Genomic DNA, 18,091 nt, shown 5'->3' with positions numbered 1-18,091 from the left:
TTGAACAGCTGAAGTTACCAGTCTTGTCTTGCAAACAGTAGTAGCTGTTAATATGTATGGTGGTTGGCCTTGGTGCTCTGCAGCACTGTGTATAATTGCACAAATTTTGTGCAGAAGGAGCACGTGCCAACAGCTTCTGGAGCCAGTTCTACTAATACTAGCATAGGTTTTGCATGCTATGTATATATTTGAAACTGCTTATAAAAACAAGATTTCAGGAGGATTCTCTTTGGGGTTATATGTTCTTTTTCTCAGAATAGGACACAGAAATGTCTGTAATCTAAACTACTTCATTTATTCACTGCAGTTTTACCTTTATACCTAAGTGTCTTTAAGGAAGGGATTCTTTCTCCTATCATATCTATTAAATGCACAGTAAAGGGTGGCTCAGGCCAATATAATCAGGGATAATAATAATAAAAAAAAATAGACCATAAAGTTCAACAAACAGAATTCCAAAATGTGAGTATTCCCAACACAGACATTTTATTTGTTAAACAATTCTAACCATGATGTCATTTTCAAACCCAGAAATTTATATTGCTATAAATAATAAGGAAAGAGAAATCAAAATAGCAAGCATTACAAATTTTAAATACCTGTCCTGGCTTGGCATTTTCACATACAGATGTCTCATATGGAACTGAAATTTCAGGAGGAAACTCGTTGACATCCAGGACATTTATTATGACGTTGACTTTGCTGGTTAATAGCGGGTTACCTATAAATGATTTTTAGGAGAAAAACATTAAGGAATACTATTTATGTTTGTTGTCATCACCAGTGTCCACGAACTGTCATAAACTGTTTCAGTCCCAGTACTGTGACTTCTAAAAGCCACTGACTTCTGCTTATTTCTGATCTGTACTAAGGAGAAATCAGAAGCAAATTTATTATCATTTTATACCAGTCTTTGATCCATTACTCTTCATGGGTAAGGAATCAATCAACATGATTATGTTTATCAGAGAACAAATTAAAGAATTTGAAGTTGCACCTGTAATTAAAGATGCAAACTCTTCTCATATCACTTTTCATGGAGTCTGGAAAATGATTCCAATGATTAAAACTCAATTCTGTTTTCCACAATGGAATGCAGAAAATCACTATTTATTAGTTAGCCACTATTTGCATCTTTGAGATATTAAGGAGGTAAGTGGAGCATACCCATTTAGAAGATGAAGACAAGTAAGAGAGAAAGATATAGAGAGGAATCTTGCTGAAAGTCAGACAGAGTCAGTGGTAAATTCAGCAGTGAAACATGTAGTGCTAACATTCAACTTGTGGATAAACCATTAGGCTATGTTGTAACAGATATTTAACTGCAAATACTTTTGTGCAAAAGAAATGCTGAAAACCAGTATACATTATGCTTCTTTCCATTGTTCTACGAATGCAGATAACCTTCATCAGTTACTAGATGCACTTTAGATACAAGTTTACCTGCAAATTGCAATGTCTGATGGAAGGGAGACACAAATTCAATACAAAGCAGACAATATTCTCTTTTACTTTATGCTGAGACCTCTTGCAAAATAGCAGATAGATAAAAGACAGTTTAGCTGGTGAGTGAAAAGGATAATTATTTTATCCTTTTGCATGTAAGAAGAGTGGCAGCTACTATACAGACACAGGTAACTTTTCAAGAAATCTATGCTATGAATCAGGGTGGTATAGTAGTGACAGCATGGGGTCATGGTTAAGTACAAAAACAGTTTTCTTGAAACTTCAGACATAAATGGATCCTTTGAATTATTTGCATTGGGTACTTCGTCATTTGTATAAACCTTTGCATTTCTGTTGTTCATAACTAAGACAGCAAGGGACAAAGTCTCTTCATGGTAACACTGTAGAAATTTTACATGATTTCTTTCTTGTTTTTAGAAACTACTAAATGCAGTGTTTTCAAGATGCCTCTGACAAAGCCAAAAGGTATTCCCCACTGATTTCCTAGTTAAGCAGGACCAGCTGCAAGTAGAAATGTGATTCACCTGTTTACAAGTAGTGAATAAACTGACCATCCTACAAACTCACAAAAAAAACCCTAGCTAAATCACACAATATTTGTAGTTTCTTCCTATGAACATATCTAATTAATAGTGAACATATCTAATAATATCTCTTTCAAACCTCATTCATTTCCAATTCAGCATCATCCCTACATGCAGACTGTCTCTGGAGAAAAGTACTGTGCAATATGCATGAAGAGATTTTGGTTTAGCAGCTGAGAATTACGCAGTGATTCTTTAAATGAATAGAGAGCTAGAAGAAATCTAGATCATTTGCTCACACTTGAATTGTTTCCTTTGTATGATAGGAAACAAAAAAGTACTAAGAAGTTATTTTAGTCAGTACAGAGCAGGACCCTGACTCTCAATATATACAGAGGTCAAAAAAGCCCTGAGTAGGTCAAGTTCATGCAGTTACTGGCAGAAACAACCTAACTTAACTAAGGCTTTCCTTTATTTTTTTGTGTTTATTTCGAGTCACAACAATGCACAACAGGAGTTCAGGATACACTCTTCAAACACATTAGAGATTAATATACTGCCATAAAACTATGGGCATAGATGTTAGTTTGTTTCTATTTAGAAATATGTTAACATCTTTCCAGTAAAAGAATTAACGTATTCAAAATTTATGCATCATGTACATCAGAAATATTAGCTGATTTTGATTATTTCTATTAAACATATCAGTTATTATAAGAAGACTTTTTAAGCTATCTTTTTTTAAAGTACCTTACATAAATTATTTTTTCAGCTTTTTTGAACAGTGTACTTACTAAGGGACTGTATATTTTTAAAATGAACAGAGAGATTTGACGTTTTGCCTTCCTTCAAAATCATGATAAAACAGCATGCTTTGGAAATATAAATGAATATGAGTATACTTTTAAAATTTATTTCTCATTGTTGGTCTGTGATTTATTTTCTATGATTCTTTGAAAGATATAATAGAGGCCAAAATCTTTTCTCCCTAAGTATTTTAGCAAGGTAGAGTTTTACGTTGCAAAAATGGTCAGCAAAAATTAAACATGAAAGTAAACAGAATTACTACAGCATAAGATCGACCTACTCCTAGATTTCACTTTATTTATGTGGTGTATTTTCTTTCTGGTTTGTGCTGATATCAGTTTAACTACTCATGTATATGAAAGAAGACTGCAAGAAGATTGTGTATAGCTTTGAATTCATATATAATTACAAAGACCTGTAACACTTGATGTGAACGTGGATGATGAACTGAATTTCAAATACCACTTTGCAGACTTGACCTCCCTTTTTTCTATTTTTGTTTTGTTTGCTCTTTGTCTCAAAATGAAGTCTTTTTGAACCCTCTGAACACAGTAGTGATATGCATGCTGGTGTCAGTGAGTCACTGAAAACATCTGCTCATGCCTTTTAAACCCAGATTACACAGATGAGAAGACAAATTGGTTAAATCATTAGCCTAGGAATTAAGAAACCAATTTCAAGTTTTAATTCTGCCTGTAAAATAAGGGCAAATTAATTAGTTTCTTCCTTCCTCAGTTTTTCTGTAAGACAGTAACAACCCTGCTTCCTTTCTTTGCTTGAGTATCATCGTTAACATCTTTATGGTTCAAGGATATTATAGTAGTAGAAAACATGTAAAATACGTTGACTAATGAACTTGTGAAAATCCAAGATAACTGAGAAGATAAATACTGGCTGTTGAGGAGAACTGGTGATTCCTTAATCCCAGTTATGGTATGCATGAAAAGATAAACCTCATTTTGAGATTTAAGCTGAGGTTTCTTTAGCATTCATAAAAATTGGGACTAGATTTAGAGGCATTCAGAAGATGGTTTAGTCAGGAACAATTATGGTTGTATTTATTTTCAACCTTAACTAGTGCTTTGAGGATAGGAAAGCAGAAATAAGCTCTTATGCATCTTATCTATCTACTCTTTTATAAGATGAAAAAAACATTTCCATACTAGATAATTAAGCAGCACAGTGGGAAACTTTCTTAGCACTGGACTGTGATTTTTTTTTTATACTGTTATGTTCTTACAGCAGCCCTTGGCACAGTCTTGGCCTGGGGCAACTAGTGATCTTGCAGACAATTCACATGCATATGCTGGTAGTTACTATGGTAGAGGGACCACCCTCAAAGAAGCAATTTACATGTGGGCATCCTGTTTGCAAAGTAGGAGTGTTTAATGGCATAGAAGTAGGCTACTCACTGCCAGATGGCCTTCATGCTTGAAACAAATGCAAGACATGGTTAATTTATTAGTTTGGACAGAGTCTGTGTGATCAAAAACATTCAGAAACATCAACCATGAAGGCTGCTAGGGTGTTGATTTACTCAAAGGAAAAAAAAAAAAACCACACACACAAAATAATATAATGAAATATAGTTAGGGAACAAAAAGAAGTGCAGAGAAATTGGGAAATGAAATAGGGGAAAAAGAATGTGAGTCTGAAACATCCTTCCCTGTTCATGCACTTTGTTTTATATAAAGGCTGATTTTTTATTTCTGTGGATGGGTAAAGGACCTTCTGCATTCAGCTGTCTTCATGTCTGTGTCATCATATATGTGTCAGCAGAACAATCATCTGCCTCCCTGTTAAAAAGTTCTCTACTTCGGGACAGGCTTCTTTAACAAAGGAGAGAATAAAGTTATGGTATCTTGAGTTAAATATGACAGTAGGCTATGTATCACTCCATGTTGGGTACACCTCTGAAATGTTCTCAAGAGTCAGCTGTGCTGCTATTTGGAGACAGATTCCCAGACAGCATTTAGATCAGATGCTTGGAATTTTTTCAAGGTTAGAAATAAAGATCACAGTGTAATGACTCATGGTCAGTTGGTCATTGTATAACTTGGGAAGAGTAAATTCTCTTATCCCAGTTCACTATGTGGAACCAGGAGCTACTGTCCGTATGTAAGATATACTGTTATTTCTGGGTAACAAGGACTTCCCTTGTTGTGAGTGTGAAAGTAGACACAAGCAAGCCTAGGACAAGCAGATTTTATAATTAACTCTCTGCTAAGAGTCCAAGTTCTGCCTCTCTTCAAGCTGCCAACCTGTACCATGTCTGGTATAGGCAGGGATGAAGGGGCAGGACCTGGAGCCTGGGGAAAAATAATCTCAGTATATATATGTCAAATAAGTGTAGACAGGGACACTGGACACACAACCATTTACAAATTCCCAAACAACCAGGCTTTCGAACAAAATCTTTTTTTTTTTCTCCTCTGCTATAGGCAACGTCAGCAAACATTACTTTAATATACACAAGATAATACTTTTCTGCCTTATTTTTGAAATGTATTCCTTTAAAAATATAACTTCTGGTGTTTCAATACTAACAACAGTCAGATCTATCAGCTTGTAAGAAAAGTCTAAATGGTACATCCGTATCTACAGCTACATTTATCAATTGCTTGTTGCTATATTACGCTATCTCAACTGCATGCCATTTATGCCATTGTTTGAAAGGTAATTTGATTGCTCAGAAGTCATATTACTCAAGACTTTGGTGACTGTAGAAAAAAATAACACAAACATCATCTGTGATTTGTAGAGGGTTTCATTTTGAAGCTACAGAACAAAGGGGAACAATCACTTAGAAGGCCCCAGGGCTAAGGCAGAGGCAGGAAGTCCATGAAAGCCTGCTCATGACCTTGGCATCATTTTCCATATATAGGGGAATGATAGCAAAGGTGTTTTAATTTATTTTTCTCTGACTTGATAAAGTTGATGTGTCTAAAGGGTGGGAGTTTTTTGGTTTTTATTCTTCTCTCACAGTGAGAAAACAAAATACATATTTTTGCAATAAAAGCTTTTAAGTAACAGAACTTAGTATGAACTTAATAAGAGATAGGGTCATGGAAAACTGAAAATACTTTTGTAACAATAGCGTCCATTCCTTAGGCAAGTTTATGCAACTAGTTGCAATACTGAGCCACTTGTGTATGTCAAGGCACTGTTCAGTCCACTTTTTCTCTAATAAGAGATGGCAGTTTCAGTGTTTCTACGTCAGCACTGAACAAGTAGCATTTTTTTTTTTAACAGCAGAAATTCTTCAAGTATAATATTCCCCCCCCCTTTTTCTCTTCAGATATTTTCATTTCTTCTCATTAACTTTTTTGGGTTGTGTGCAGTGCATCATCCCTCAAACCACAGCCTTTATTTCAGTGCTAGCTCTTAGTCAGATAACTTCATATAAAGTTTTGACAGTCTATATACCTCAAATTCTTCAAAATATTGCCAATTACTGGTGTAATACAGCTACGGCAATTGTTTTTAATGCTATGGATAATGGTCAATATATAAATATTTTGAGGTGTGCTGAAATGAATCACAAATATGTCTTAGGTATAATTCTTAACTAGGCAATTGTTAAAATTGGCAATATCATAATATAGCCTACCTGCTACAGTTCTACATAAACATGATAGTACCATATGTGCTAGGAAGGTGCACAGACAAGTAAACTTGGAGGTTTTAGCTAGCGTTAATTACTCTTGGGGATAATAAACAGGTTCACATCAAGCTTACTGAAACTGCTACCTTACTGCAGAAAACATTTACAATCTCAAGTGATCATTGTCGACCAAAAAGTCTAAATTGTTAAGCTTTTCTGAAACATAGACCATTACGAGACCTTCCCTTGGCATCTAATTGCCTTTCAGTTTCTCTGGAAACAAATTAAAGTTCTGCTGGACTTTCTGTGGATATACACATGCACATATATCTCCATGTACTCAATCACTTGTGATAGCTTAGCTTCCTCTGTTACTGTATTCCTTTTCCAAGCTATGGGGAAAATTCAAGTGTTCATTTGGCTGGTGTCTTCATTATGTTTTCAAGTTCCAGGGAGTGAGACCACAGTTCTTTGAGATAAGTACAACTGAGCATTATTTTTTTATTTGAAATAATGTATACCTTCTCTGCTTCCAAAATCTCCCTCTTAGTAGCATGTGTTACTTTTTAAAGACTCAGTGCCAAGCAATACATTAAGGAAGACATGTACTCTGCTTTAGAAACTTGTATTTCTAGACACATAAACAATACAGAATGAAGAAGACATACAACAGGGTCCTGTTCTACAGCCTGCTGATGACAACAGAAAGACTTCTGTGGCCTTTACACAACCACTAAGTTACCAAAAGACTTGTATTCAAAAGGTGGCATACATCTATGAGTTTCAGTTTGACAGGATCATGAAGGAGGAATGCTACATAGAAAGGTGGCAATGAAGAAAGCTGCAGCTACACAATACAGAGGAAGAAGGGAGGTCTTTTAAAATAAAAGCTATGTAGGAGAAGACATGAACACAAGAAGAGAAAACAAACCCCACCACATGTCATACCAGAAAACAAGTGATTAGCATAAAGTCTTGGGCAGAGAGAAGCACAAGAGCAGAGATGTAGCATAGATTGATTCATTTAGGGCCTTAAATCTTGACTCAATTTTAGCGTATTTTTTCTCTGAGAATTGAATGAGTCTTTAAATTTTTCTGCCTTCAAAAATCAGACTGACAGACTTGTTAGTTGACTGATTTCATATGGTGTGAATTACAAAATCAGAAATATGAATTGGAAGTCCTCCATACAGCTCCTCATGCTGACAACATATTTTTCAGCTTCCAAGGGAATTGTGTCTACATGAGGGCTACTAGAAAAACATTAGTATACAGGGCTCTTTGAACATCACACTCAGCCTCACAGTGAGTCTGACAAAGTGATATTTATTGAGCCCTCTTAAATAATCTCTCGGCAATACATGCACTCTTCACAGTATATTTATGCCCAAGCACTACATTCTGAAAAAAATACCACATTAGCATATTAATTCAGTTTGTGTCATACTTACTAACTTTACTTGCAATTATAGAAAAATTGTACTGTGCTGTGCTTTCTCTGTCCAGTAATTCATTAGTAGCAATGGTTCCTTCAGTAGCATCTATTGTAAAGTAGCTGTCCACATCATTCTTCCAATCGATGAAGTATCTGTATGTGAAAAACATTAAACAAAGTAGATGCAAATGTTCGGATCACACATTTATCATAACAGCAGTCTAGCTAGCTCAAGTTTTGTTATTTTTCTCTCCCCAGCTATTACCATCCTTGCAGGAAGAAGACAATACAGAATGATTTGTTTATTTCATTTTCTGTAGAGTTGGAATGCTCAAGGGAAAATAGGGTATAATAAAAGATTTAGTACTTCTGGTGTTCAGATTATTTGAAAACTTTGAGCTCCCAAGAAGTTGATGCAGAGCTTCTGTGACCCTGATCACTTATACCAGTCACTTTGGAAAGAGCTACATAGGCTTAGAGGGAAAAAGAAAAAAAGATATGTGAAATAGTGCTTAAGGTATGAATAATGAAGAACAATTAATCAGATCTGGTCTCTTTACATCCATTTAGGATGCAAGTAGCCCAACTGGGTTTGCAAAGAGGTGTCCTAGTGAACATATACAGGCTGTTGGCACAGTCTGCTCAAATGTCCCTCACCTAAGGGATGTTGGCAGAGTCACAGTATGGAATATGGAGAAGAGTATGTTTAACCCCCCACATATATAGAAGCAATAAAGGGCTCTTTGCCTTTGGGAATAATAGGCAACTTTCACTGGAGCTGTGAGAAACAGGGCAATACCATTGTTTTTTTTTTTTTCTCCTGAGCCTTTGTTTGTCAAGAAGTATGTCCTGGTTTGAGCCCAGAGGGCAACTGAGCACCACGCAGCTGCTCACTCACTCCCTCCCCCTATCAGAAATGGGAAGAAGAAAATGAGGCAGAAATAGCTCAAAGAATCCATCTAAGGATGGGGAGGAGTAGCTCGCCCATTATGGTCATGGGCAAAAAGACAGACTCCATAGGGGGAAGAAAAAGAAAACATGACTTAAATTCAAACTCTAACAAAAACAACACTTAACAGACAAGGTGGGACAGTGAGAAGTGCCACCACATCCGAGTAACACCTCCCCCCACCCCTCCCCTCTCCCCAGGCTCAGCTCTGCTCCTGATCTCTCTCCCTCATCCCCCAGCAGCACAGGGGCAGGGGATGGGGGTTACAGCCAGCTTGCTGCTCCTTCCTTTTTGGGAGGTGGGGTGAACGTTGCACATTCCTGCCCTGCTCCCTGTGGCTCCCCTCTCACTGCAGACAGTCCTCCACAAACCTCCTCCAACATGAGTCCTCCTCACAGGCTGCAGCTGTTCCCGAGCTGCTCCGCCGTGGGTCACCCCACTTGTTGCAGTCCTCCCAGTACCGAACCACAACAGTGGGGCCGCTTCTCCTCTCACGGTCCCGGCCTACTTTAAGCACAGATACCTGTCCTGGAGTGGCTTTCTCCTCAGGCTTCAGGTCAGCCTCTGCTCTACCGTGGACCTCCATGGGTGGCAGGAGGGGCAGCCCTGCCATCTCCCCACAGGACACAGGGGTCTTTGCTCCTGCACACTTCCCCACGTCCTTCTCCTTCCTTCCACAGCCCTGGGTGTTCGTCCTTCTTGCAACTCCTCCTCACAAGCCCTAACCCCTCCCAGGTTCTTCCCCTTCTTAAATACATTAGCACAGAGGCGTGGCCGCTGTCTCTAACTGGCTTGGCCCTGGCAAGAGGTGGGTCCCACTTGGAGCTGGCAGAACTTTGAGAAGCTTCTCACAGTGACCACTGCTGTAGCCCCCTCCCCGCTACCAAAAAAAGTGGCGCCATAGAAACCCAGCACAAAATATGAGCATAAAACAGATTCAAAACTCAAGATGTGTACTTATTTGCTCTATTTCCCTAGCAAGGACTTAGTAGAAAGCAGAGATGCATTTGTAAACATAGTTGCTTAAAAGCAATCTGATAATTATTCCAAACTCATTTCCCTTAAATGCTAATTAACTTGAAAGTCTATTTTCACATTTGATGCTACTGTTTGTAGTCATAACAGAATAATATTTTTTTCTGATGCAGTGCCGCCAGCTACTAATTTCCTTTTCATTGTTAGTCTCTTCATACCTTGATGATGTTTCTCAAAAACTAGGCAGGATGAAATTAAGAAAGCCATTTGCTAGCAGTAGGCAATAAGAACAAAATGGCACTCAACAACAAGCACATTTAGAAGATCATAAAGGCCAGAGGGCCATTCTTATGATACCTCATTGCACGTAAACCAGTAAGAATAAAACCTAGTATTTCCTTCTTTGATTCGTGTCATTTATGGAAAGATTATATATGGACTGTAATGATAAACATTGTGGTTACTGCTACAGAAGGAAGCAATGGTAGAAAGCGGAATACGGCATATTCCCAAAGAAAATATCTCAGATTGGAACTCAAGAATGTCAATAGCTCAGGAAGACTTCAATAGTTAAAAAATCACAAATAAGGTACCATGCTTCTTTAGAGACATTTTGATTAATCAAAATCACAAGAAAATCCTATCTGTAGATGAAATAGGTTATTTTGTCAATTGACAGGCATCATTACCAGTTCACTGCTTTATTTGAAAAGCCTCAGAAATTATTTGCTAAAGGCAGCATGTATCCTTTTACACAGCTGAGCAGGCACATTTTTTTGGAATATGAAAATATTGTCTACCCACATTTGTAATTTCAATCACATTGTATAAAATTTGGTTGACATAAAAATTATTAAAAATATATAAGCCATTTATTAGAAATATCATTACACTGAGATACACTTTCAGGAACAGCAAAATTACTCTTTCAGGCTTTGCATGTTTAATAGATTGTAATTTCTTCCAAAATTAAATACGCAGCCACACACAAATAAATGGGAGAAAAGCATGAGAAAGTAACTTTGTTTATCTTTCCCCTTAGGAGGATTAGCTTTGTCAAACTACCCTACACACCATAGTATGAGCAGTGAAGAAAGTATAGGACCTAATTCAAAGCACAGTATAGGTGATAGCCTTCTTCACCAGGAGCCTTTGAAACTACAGAAAACATACCTAGTTTGAACATTGTTGCGTTTGAAGTTGAGTTCAAGCACGAATATTTGTAGGACCAAATTCTGTCTATCTGCAAGCTTTCACACAGGCAATTAACTTCATGCGCAAGCCCAGTATGCCTACTCCTAAACATAAGCATCAGCAGGATCAGAGCCCACAATAAGCACTGCAAGACTAGCGCTACTCCTGCTGACACTAATGGCAGAACTCCTCTTGGCTTCTGAGGAAGTGGGATCTGTGGGAGTTGAACAGTTTGATGAAAACAGAATTGTAGCAGTTCTTCCAAATTCATTATCTTTGTGTTAAGACTGTGAAAACCATTATGCCAGCATTGCTGGCATTGTTAGTCTTTTTTTAAACTTTGGTATTATCTCTAAAGACATCCCTTCCTTATCTATCCATGTGCTGCACCTATGGTAAAATTAGGGGGGGAACAGCTAGTCATTTCAGATCTTCTCATTCTAAAAAGCTATATATTCAATTAGACTACAGAGGGAAGAGAAGTAGGAGGAAATATTGGAGGTGTATTGCCCCAAATACGTATATTTACAGGAAAAACTGCAAACAAGCAGCCGTTCTTCCTCCTCTCATTGGTTGTCCAGGTGCAGTACCCACAAAAACATATCTGGCAGAAGATCGTCTTAGAGACAGCTCTTCTGGACACAGTATTGCCCCGAGATACTTCAGTAAGTCTGTAAGGCTTAGTAAAAGAGTGAATGAGACCCCATCTGGCTGTTTTTCAAATGGGAATTTTTGGTACATCCCAAAGGGATGTCACTTTTGGGAGAGGCCCTAGAAGAAATGTAGTTTCCTGTTACATCCCAAAGCTCTGTCTTTTACTCAGAAAAATGTTTTCAAGAACAGAAGAAATGGAAAAAGGGTCTCCAACTAGAAAAATCAGTAACTTTACAGAGATAAACCCAGATATTTGACATTTCTTGTTAGACTGTGACACAAAGAGGAACGCTGTTGAAATAGTGGTATTAGGACAGCTATCTAGATCTTCTAGTCATAGTCTAGCAGTTTAAAGCAACTGGTGTTTGACTGCTCAGAGTGCTTGCAAGACAGATCATGGATAACTACAATAATCCCAAGAGGCAGCTCCCTCCTTGAAAAGTTAGGGAGAACTTACTTGTTAACATAGAACACAGCAGTATTATTTTTCATAAATGCCTGAAAAGGCCTACCTGGCAGCACTGAGTACCTCGACATTGATACATAGTTCATATTCACTGTCAGGGAAGAAACTGAAGTATATGCCTCCCTGAATATTCTTCCCAGAAGAGGACTGCATTCCAGATTATTTTACTGAAGTCATGGGGTGTGTGGGATAAGTGTGGAAGAATACACCTTTGTTAATGTTGTCTGAGTCTTCTCAAGAATAGCTATATTCGTACATGAAGTAGGTTAGAAAAGACAGAATGGAAATATTTGGTTTATAAAATGAAAAGAGTCAAGTCTGTAGGACTCTCATCCAGGGCATTCAAAGACACATGCTGCCCTCTTAGGAGCTACAAGAATAATTTACATTTATCTTGGCTAAATGGTGAGGCTGTGTGTAGCTCATGAGGTCTTACAGAGCACTTTCCCAGAAGAGACCTCATCTTCTTTCAAAGAGCTGAGGACAATGGGAAGACTCTGTCGACTCTAGCTGCAGCACAGAAGATAGCAGAGTGCTTGATGGAGCACTGCTGATTACATGAGTGACAGCAGATCACTCTAGTAAGGATAACAGGAACTCTGAGACATCAAGCAGACAACAGTAGTTGCTTCAGACTGTTACACCATGAATAAAAGAACTGGATAGTTGTCCTGCTGCTACGGAAACATGCATGACATGATCAGGAAGAATGGGAAATGGCAGGATGCTGGGTAGACTATGAAGCTCAGGATTTTGGTCTTAAAAATGCGGAGGGCAAGACTTCCTCTGCCTAGCACACATGGCCTGGGAAACAGTGAGGGTCCATCCTCACCAGAAGTTTATAAATCTTGCCAGTCTTTCTTTGTTGTTCTGTTTTGATAGTGACAGCAGTGGTGACACAATGAAACAGAAGAATCATGTAACAGCATGTAACAACTTACAACATATTACCATCTTTCTTCTTTATGCACAGTATGCATTTGTGTGCCCATGCATTGGCCCTTAGTGAGGATTTCACCTGCTACTCCCAAACTTGCAGGGGAAGACATATTGCAGCTTGGACTTAGCTCAAAAAGGGGAGCTTTGGAGAAAAATAGTGTCCGTTACAAGGTAATAGCCATTTTTTTCTGTTTTCCAAAATTCAGCTGAGTATTCTAGTCTTGCTAGTGTTACCTTTATAATGAACAACCTATAGTTACAGTTTCATACTCAAATCTCCATTGCATTCCACATACAGACACATACATATATTATAATTTTTTCTGTTGATATTTCCACCAGCTGAAAAATATTACAGCCACCATCAGTGCTCAGTATCATTTTCTATTCTCATCTCTCTTTTGATAGGGTTTTACTGCCTCCAAAGGACAGTCACAAGGTACTGGTGCAAGTATTTTGGACTATAATTTTCAAGAACGTAGGGACACCTTTTTATGAGGTTGTTGTGGTTACTGATATTGTTCTAGTGATGGAAGCACTCTCAGGTCTTCTTTCAAAGAAGATGTCATAAATGTAGAGAAAGTAAAGCTAATAGAGAATCAAGTGGTACTAGGAAAATTTGCCAGATGCACAATGTTGGCATGGTGAAAGCTTGGTCATATCAAGGTCTAAGTGCTCTCTGGTACATTCTTGGCCCAGAGGCACCCCAGTGTATTTATCCTTTCTTATACTCTCATTTAGCTTGGAAGCTACATCCATTCATACTGAAAAGCAGCATCCAGATCTCCGACAATCTGTTTTGACATAATTTTAGACTATAAGGTCTCAGAGACTAACTAAAGGAGCACAGTTGCAATATCTTGCCCATATATAAACATACCTCCTAAAAAGTAAGACCACAAGCAGAGGAACAATCTTGCACAGCTCTGTGTCCTGGTTTGAGCCCAGAGGGCAATTGAGCACCACGCAGCTGCTCACTCCTCCCTTCCCCCAGTGCTGGGTAGGAGAAAATAAAGCGAAAGGCTCGGGAATCAAGATAAGGACAGGGAGGGATGACTCACCCATTATGGTTACAGGCAAAAGACAGACTCATTAGGGGAAGAAAAAGAGCATCACTTTAATACAAACATTAACAAAACCAACATTTAACAGACAAGGCGGGACAGTGAGAAGTGCTGCCCCATCCCAAAAAGAAACCGCCTTCCCCCACTCCTCCCTTCTTCCTAGGCTCAGCTCTGCTTCTGATCTCTCTTCTTCCTCCCCCGCCAGCAGCACAGGGGAAAGGGAATGGGAGTTATGGTCAGTCTGCCATTTCTTCCTCAAGGGAGGGGGGGGGCACTCTTGGCATTCTTTTCCCCTGTTCCAAGTGGTTCTCCTCTCATGGGACACAGTCCTCCACAAACTTTCTCCAGAGTGTATCCTTCCCCCAGGATGCAGCCATTCCCATGCAATCCTCCCAGAGCCGAACTACAACAGTGGGGGCTTCTTCTTCCCACAGAGTCATAGCTTCCTTCAGGTGCAGTCACCTGAAATAATGTGGGGGTCCTCCACAGGCTGCAGGTGGGCGTATTCTACACCAGTGACCTCTGTGGGTGGCAGGGTGGGCATCCCTGCCCTCTTACCATGGGCTAAGGGGAGTCTCTGCTCTGGTGCACCTCCCCTTCCTCCTCCTTCCTTCCACTGACCTTGGTGTTTGCATAAGTTTCCTTTTTGCAACTCCTCCTCACAACTCCCACTCTTCCTCTAAGGTTCCCTTTCTTAAATACATTACTGCAGAGGCACAGCTACTGTTTCTGGTTGGCTTGACCCTGGACAGAGGCAGGTCCAACTTGGAGCAGGGGGAGCTTTGAGAATCACCACTACTGTAGCCCCTTCCCTGCTACCAAAAACTATCACCACACACACAAACCCAGTACAAACTTCTATTGTGAAATTGTACCTTAAGCAGACTCAGACAGTGAATCTAAGATAACCCAAATCACAAATTCTCTGTGTACACTCTGAATGATTTGGCTGCCAACTTCAGTTTAGAAAGCATCTTATTACTCCAACTACAGCTTGCCAAACCCAAGCACTGGAATGAAGCATTTCAGATGTAAGAAAATTCCTTACATGATGGGATAAAAAGAAGTATCATTTCTAATATAAACTATGCTTTCAACTATGCTTTTCCAACTCACAATTTTTTTCAACCTCAAATATGTCCTTAATGCTTTTCCCTGTAGCTGAACCATATTGGAAAGAGGAAAGAACCTTCCTTTCATCTTCTGTATCTTCCTCGCTGGCTGGGCTCTTTTTAAGTTTAATTTCACTGAAGGTGCTCTTCTATTGGGCCACCAGTCCCTTCTGATCTTCTCCAAACACTGTCTCCTTGCCCATCCACTCTGGAAAGCCCTGGTGGCTGCTCCAATGGTGGGAGAAGGAGGTACCTGCAGCTGTCAGATGGGCTAAGGCACCTCTGAGAGTGCTCGTGTCTGCCTGCAGACACCTGAGGAGCTGGCTGTGATGAAGGACTCCATTTAGACAAAGGCTTTCTCAGTCCAGGCTGAATTGTTGGTGCATTTTGGTGCTTGAAACTGGTTTAATATTACCTGCTTGAGAGGTTTCAGATTGACCTCTTTGAGAGAATTGCCACTGAAAGTAGTGCTGTTGGTAAGGAGCAAATGAGCAATGTGTATGAAATGTTAATATATGCAAATTAGCTACTCTGGACTATGAATCTTAAATTATTAAGAGAATAAAAGAATTTACAGAAACACAGACTTTTTCTTCTCTGAGGGGGAAAGATCATGGGGAAAAATGGGAACAACAACCACCATAAGACAAAGTTAATGCTGATCATCAAAGATGAAAAGGATAACTGTCCTAGTAATTTCTCTCCTGTAATTTCTCTCCTGTAACTGAAGGCTCCATTTTATATTGTGTAAAATAGCAGATCTGTAGGACAAGATCCTCAGAGATAACTAAGTGACTGACTTCAGAAGATAAGGACTTAAGTGATTCCTCTTTTTCTTATTAAATTACTTGGTTTTCTTGAGTTAAAAAAGGCAGTGGCAATATGAGGTCGGCACAATTGGAAATTAGGCATGTGAAGGTTAATGGCTTCTGATCATTGTGCCTTTGTGCAAAATAACCTCAAAGATACCTTTTGATTTTTTTAGTTTGACAGACAAATAACCTGGTTGATATAGGTGCTTTATAAAAGTATCTCAACTTGTTTCAGCTCTTACTTTGCTGATGTAAAGCACATTCCTTACACTGGTATCTAGTGAGATAGAACACTGGTTTTTGGGAGAAAAATGTTGCAAAGAGAGGTGATGGATGACATAATTTTCTGTGATCTGATAGATCACTATTTGTTTACATGACCTCAAGTTGTTTAAGCTGCATTCACTTTAAGTTTCATTTACATACTGAACTGCAGGTAAATGAAATTCAGAGTTCATGACAACTTTGGACAGGTAAATACCAACCACCATATCGTAATTATTAGATGGGAACCTAAAAAATTAGAAACATAAATGAAGGATAGGGAATTCAGTTGGGAATTATGATCAGTTAGAATTTTTTGTAATTCCAATACATATATAATTAAATAGATGAAAGAAATATTAAAGCAGCAGTGGCAAAATGGGTGAGGGACTAGAAGAATACAAATGAGACTTTAGGTGTGGTTTGCCTACCTGAAAGTCCAAAGGAATTTTCACGAGTAGAATAATCACTTGCTGTGGCTAGAAAGTAATAGATCTCTGCATATAAAAAGGTGTTGAGAAAATTAAACCTCTACAACAGAAATTTGTCCTGGGCATCACGCCACTAGATAGATATCATCAAATTGGAGGGACTTTACAGAAGAGCAAGGAAAGCTGACTTGTGTCTAGCATTCTGAATTGTAAGGAAAGATTAAACGTACTAAAATATGTTTAGCTTGGGTAAGAGATGAAAAAAGGGAGACGTGATAATGGTCTACAGATAGCTGAAGGGCTTAAACACTGAGAAAGCGAAGGTATTATTTTGTTCAGCACAGAGAAGTGGAGGACCAAAATTAAGAAAGGGAAAATTTATGTTATGCAGCAAAATCTTTCTGGAAGTAATATATATTATGTTCTGGAAGTAATGTATATTATGCTGCACACAAGATGAATGATATGAGTTCTGTCACTTGGTACTACAGAGCTAAGCTGGGTAAAGTAATGGAGACTGTGCAGTAATGGAAATTTCTAGAAAGATGGACTGAATAATCCTATTAGTCCCTGTAATGCTAAACTCTGAAACATAACAGGAAACAGTATCATTATGCTTATCATACTCAGTTACAAATCTGCTCTAAGGTGCAGTTCCAAATATATTTTAAAATATAACCATAAAAGTTTTTTTAAGGATTGCAGTTATTAAAAAGCAGAGACACAGAAAAAACAATCCTACAATGAGAAACAAGAAATTTGGACTTCAAGTCAAGTCTTCAAGAGATTAAAATGTTAGAGAAGGTAATGTATTGAAGCATGCAGAAAACTTTGTATCCTCCAAACTCCCATCCTGCCACTGAAATTTCCTTCCTGCAGTTCTTAAGAAGATCCATTCACTGAGATATTGTTTTTGTGTAAAACTCGAAAAAAATCATATCACCATAGGTACATACATATGTATTTGAAACATTAAGTCAGTTCTTTATTGCTCTTCTCAAATGTAAGTGCTAAACTTTTCTGCTGATTACCGGAAGTATCTTCCATTCCAGTTGAGACTGAGGATTGATTGCTATAATTTTGCTAAAGTTTTCAATCAAGAATTTTTAAAATGAGCCCCTGTAGACCATGTATGCTTAGAGAAGCCATTAAGTTCAAACGAGTATAATTATATGTAACTTAACATTTTATTTTCCTGTGCTAAATTATATAGTCATCTGAGTTATCTGCTTTTAGGACTAAATAGGACAGATTTCCAGTCTTCCTCAGGGCTGCAGAACTTGAATCAGTATTAAGTTACTTTAGTTTCTTTTTCATACCTTCATTTGATCTAAAGATTACCCTCAATTCTGAATCTTGTGTTTTTCTATCAACTTAAAAATGCTGTCTCACAA

The 18,091-nt window shown here is 38.3% G+C and overlaps 1 protein-coding gene across 2 annotated transcripts in view; it reads right to left on the bottom strand.

Moving 5' to 3' along the window:
• CDH12 (cadherin 12) overlaps nucleotides 1-18,091 on the bottom strand; it is a 382,326-nt gene that overhangs the window by 12,234 nt on the left and 352,001 nt on the right. For both annotated transcript variants that reach the window (XM_032991982.2, XM_032991983.2), the window contains 2 exons: nucleotides 7,854-7,990; nucleotides 600-721 (listed from right to left, as the gene is read on the bottom strand). In XM_032991982.2, the coding sequence (XP_032847873.1) occupies nucleotides 600-721; nucleotides 7,854-7,990 (259 nt within the window). The remainder of the gene's footprint in view (nucleotides 1-599; nucleotides 722-7,853; nucleotides 7,991-18,091) is intronic.

This window comes from Tyto alba, unplaced genomic scaffold (assembly GCF_018691265.1).
Source record: "Tyto alba isolate M040663 unplaced genomic scaffold, T.alba_DEE_v4.0 Super-Scaffold_48, whole genome shotgun sequence".
NCBI classification, from domain to species: Eukaryota; Metazoa; Chordata; class Aves; order Strigiformes; family Tytonidae; genus Tyto; species Tyto alba.
Note: the sequence above shows the minus strand (reverse complement) of the source record. Positions and strands in the feature narration are given on the sequence as shown.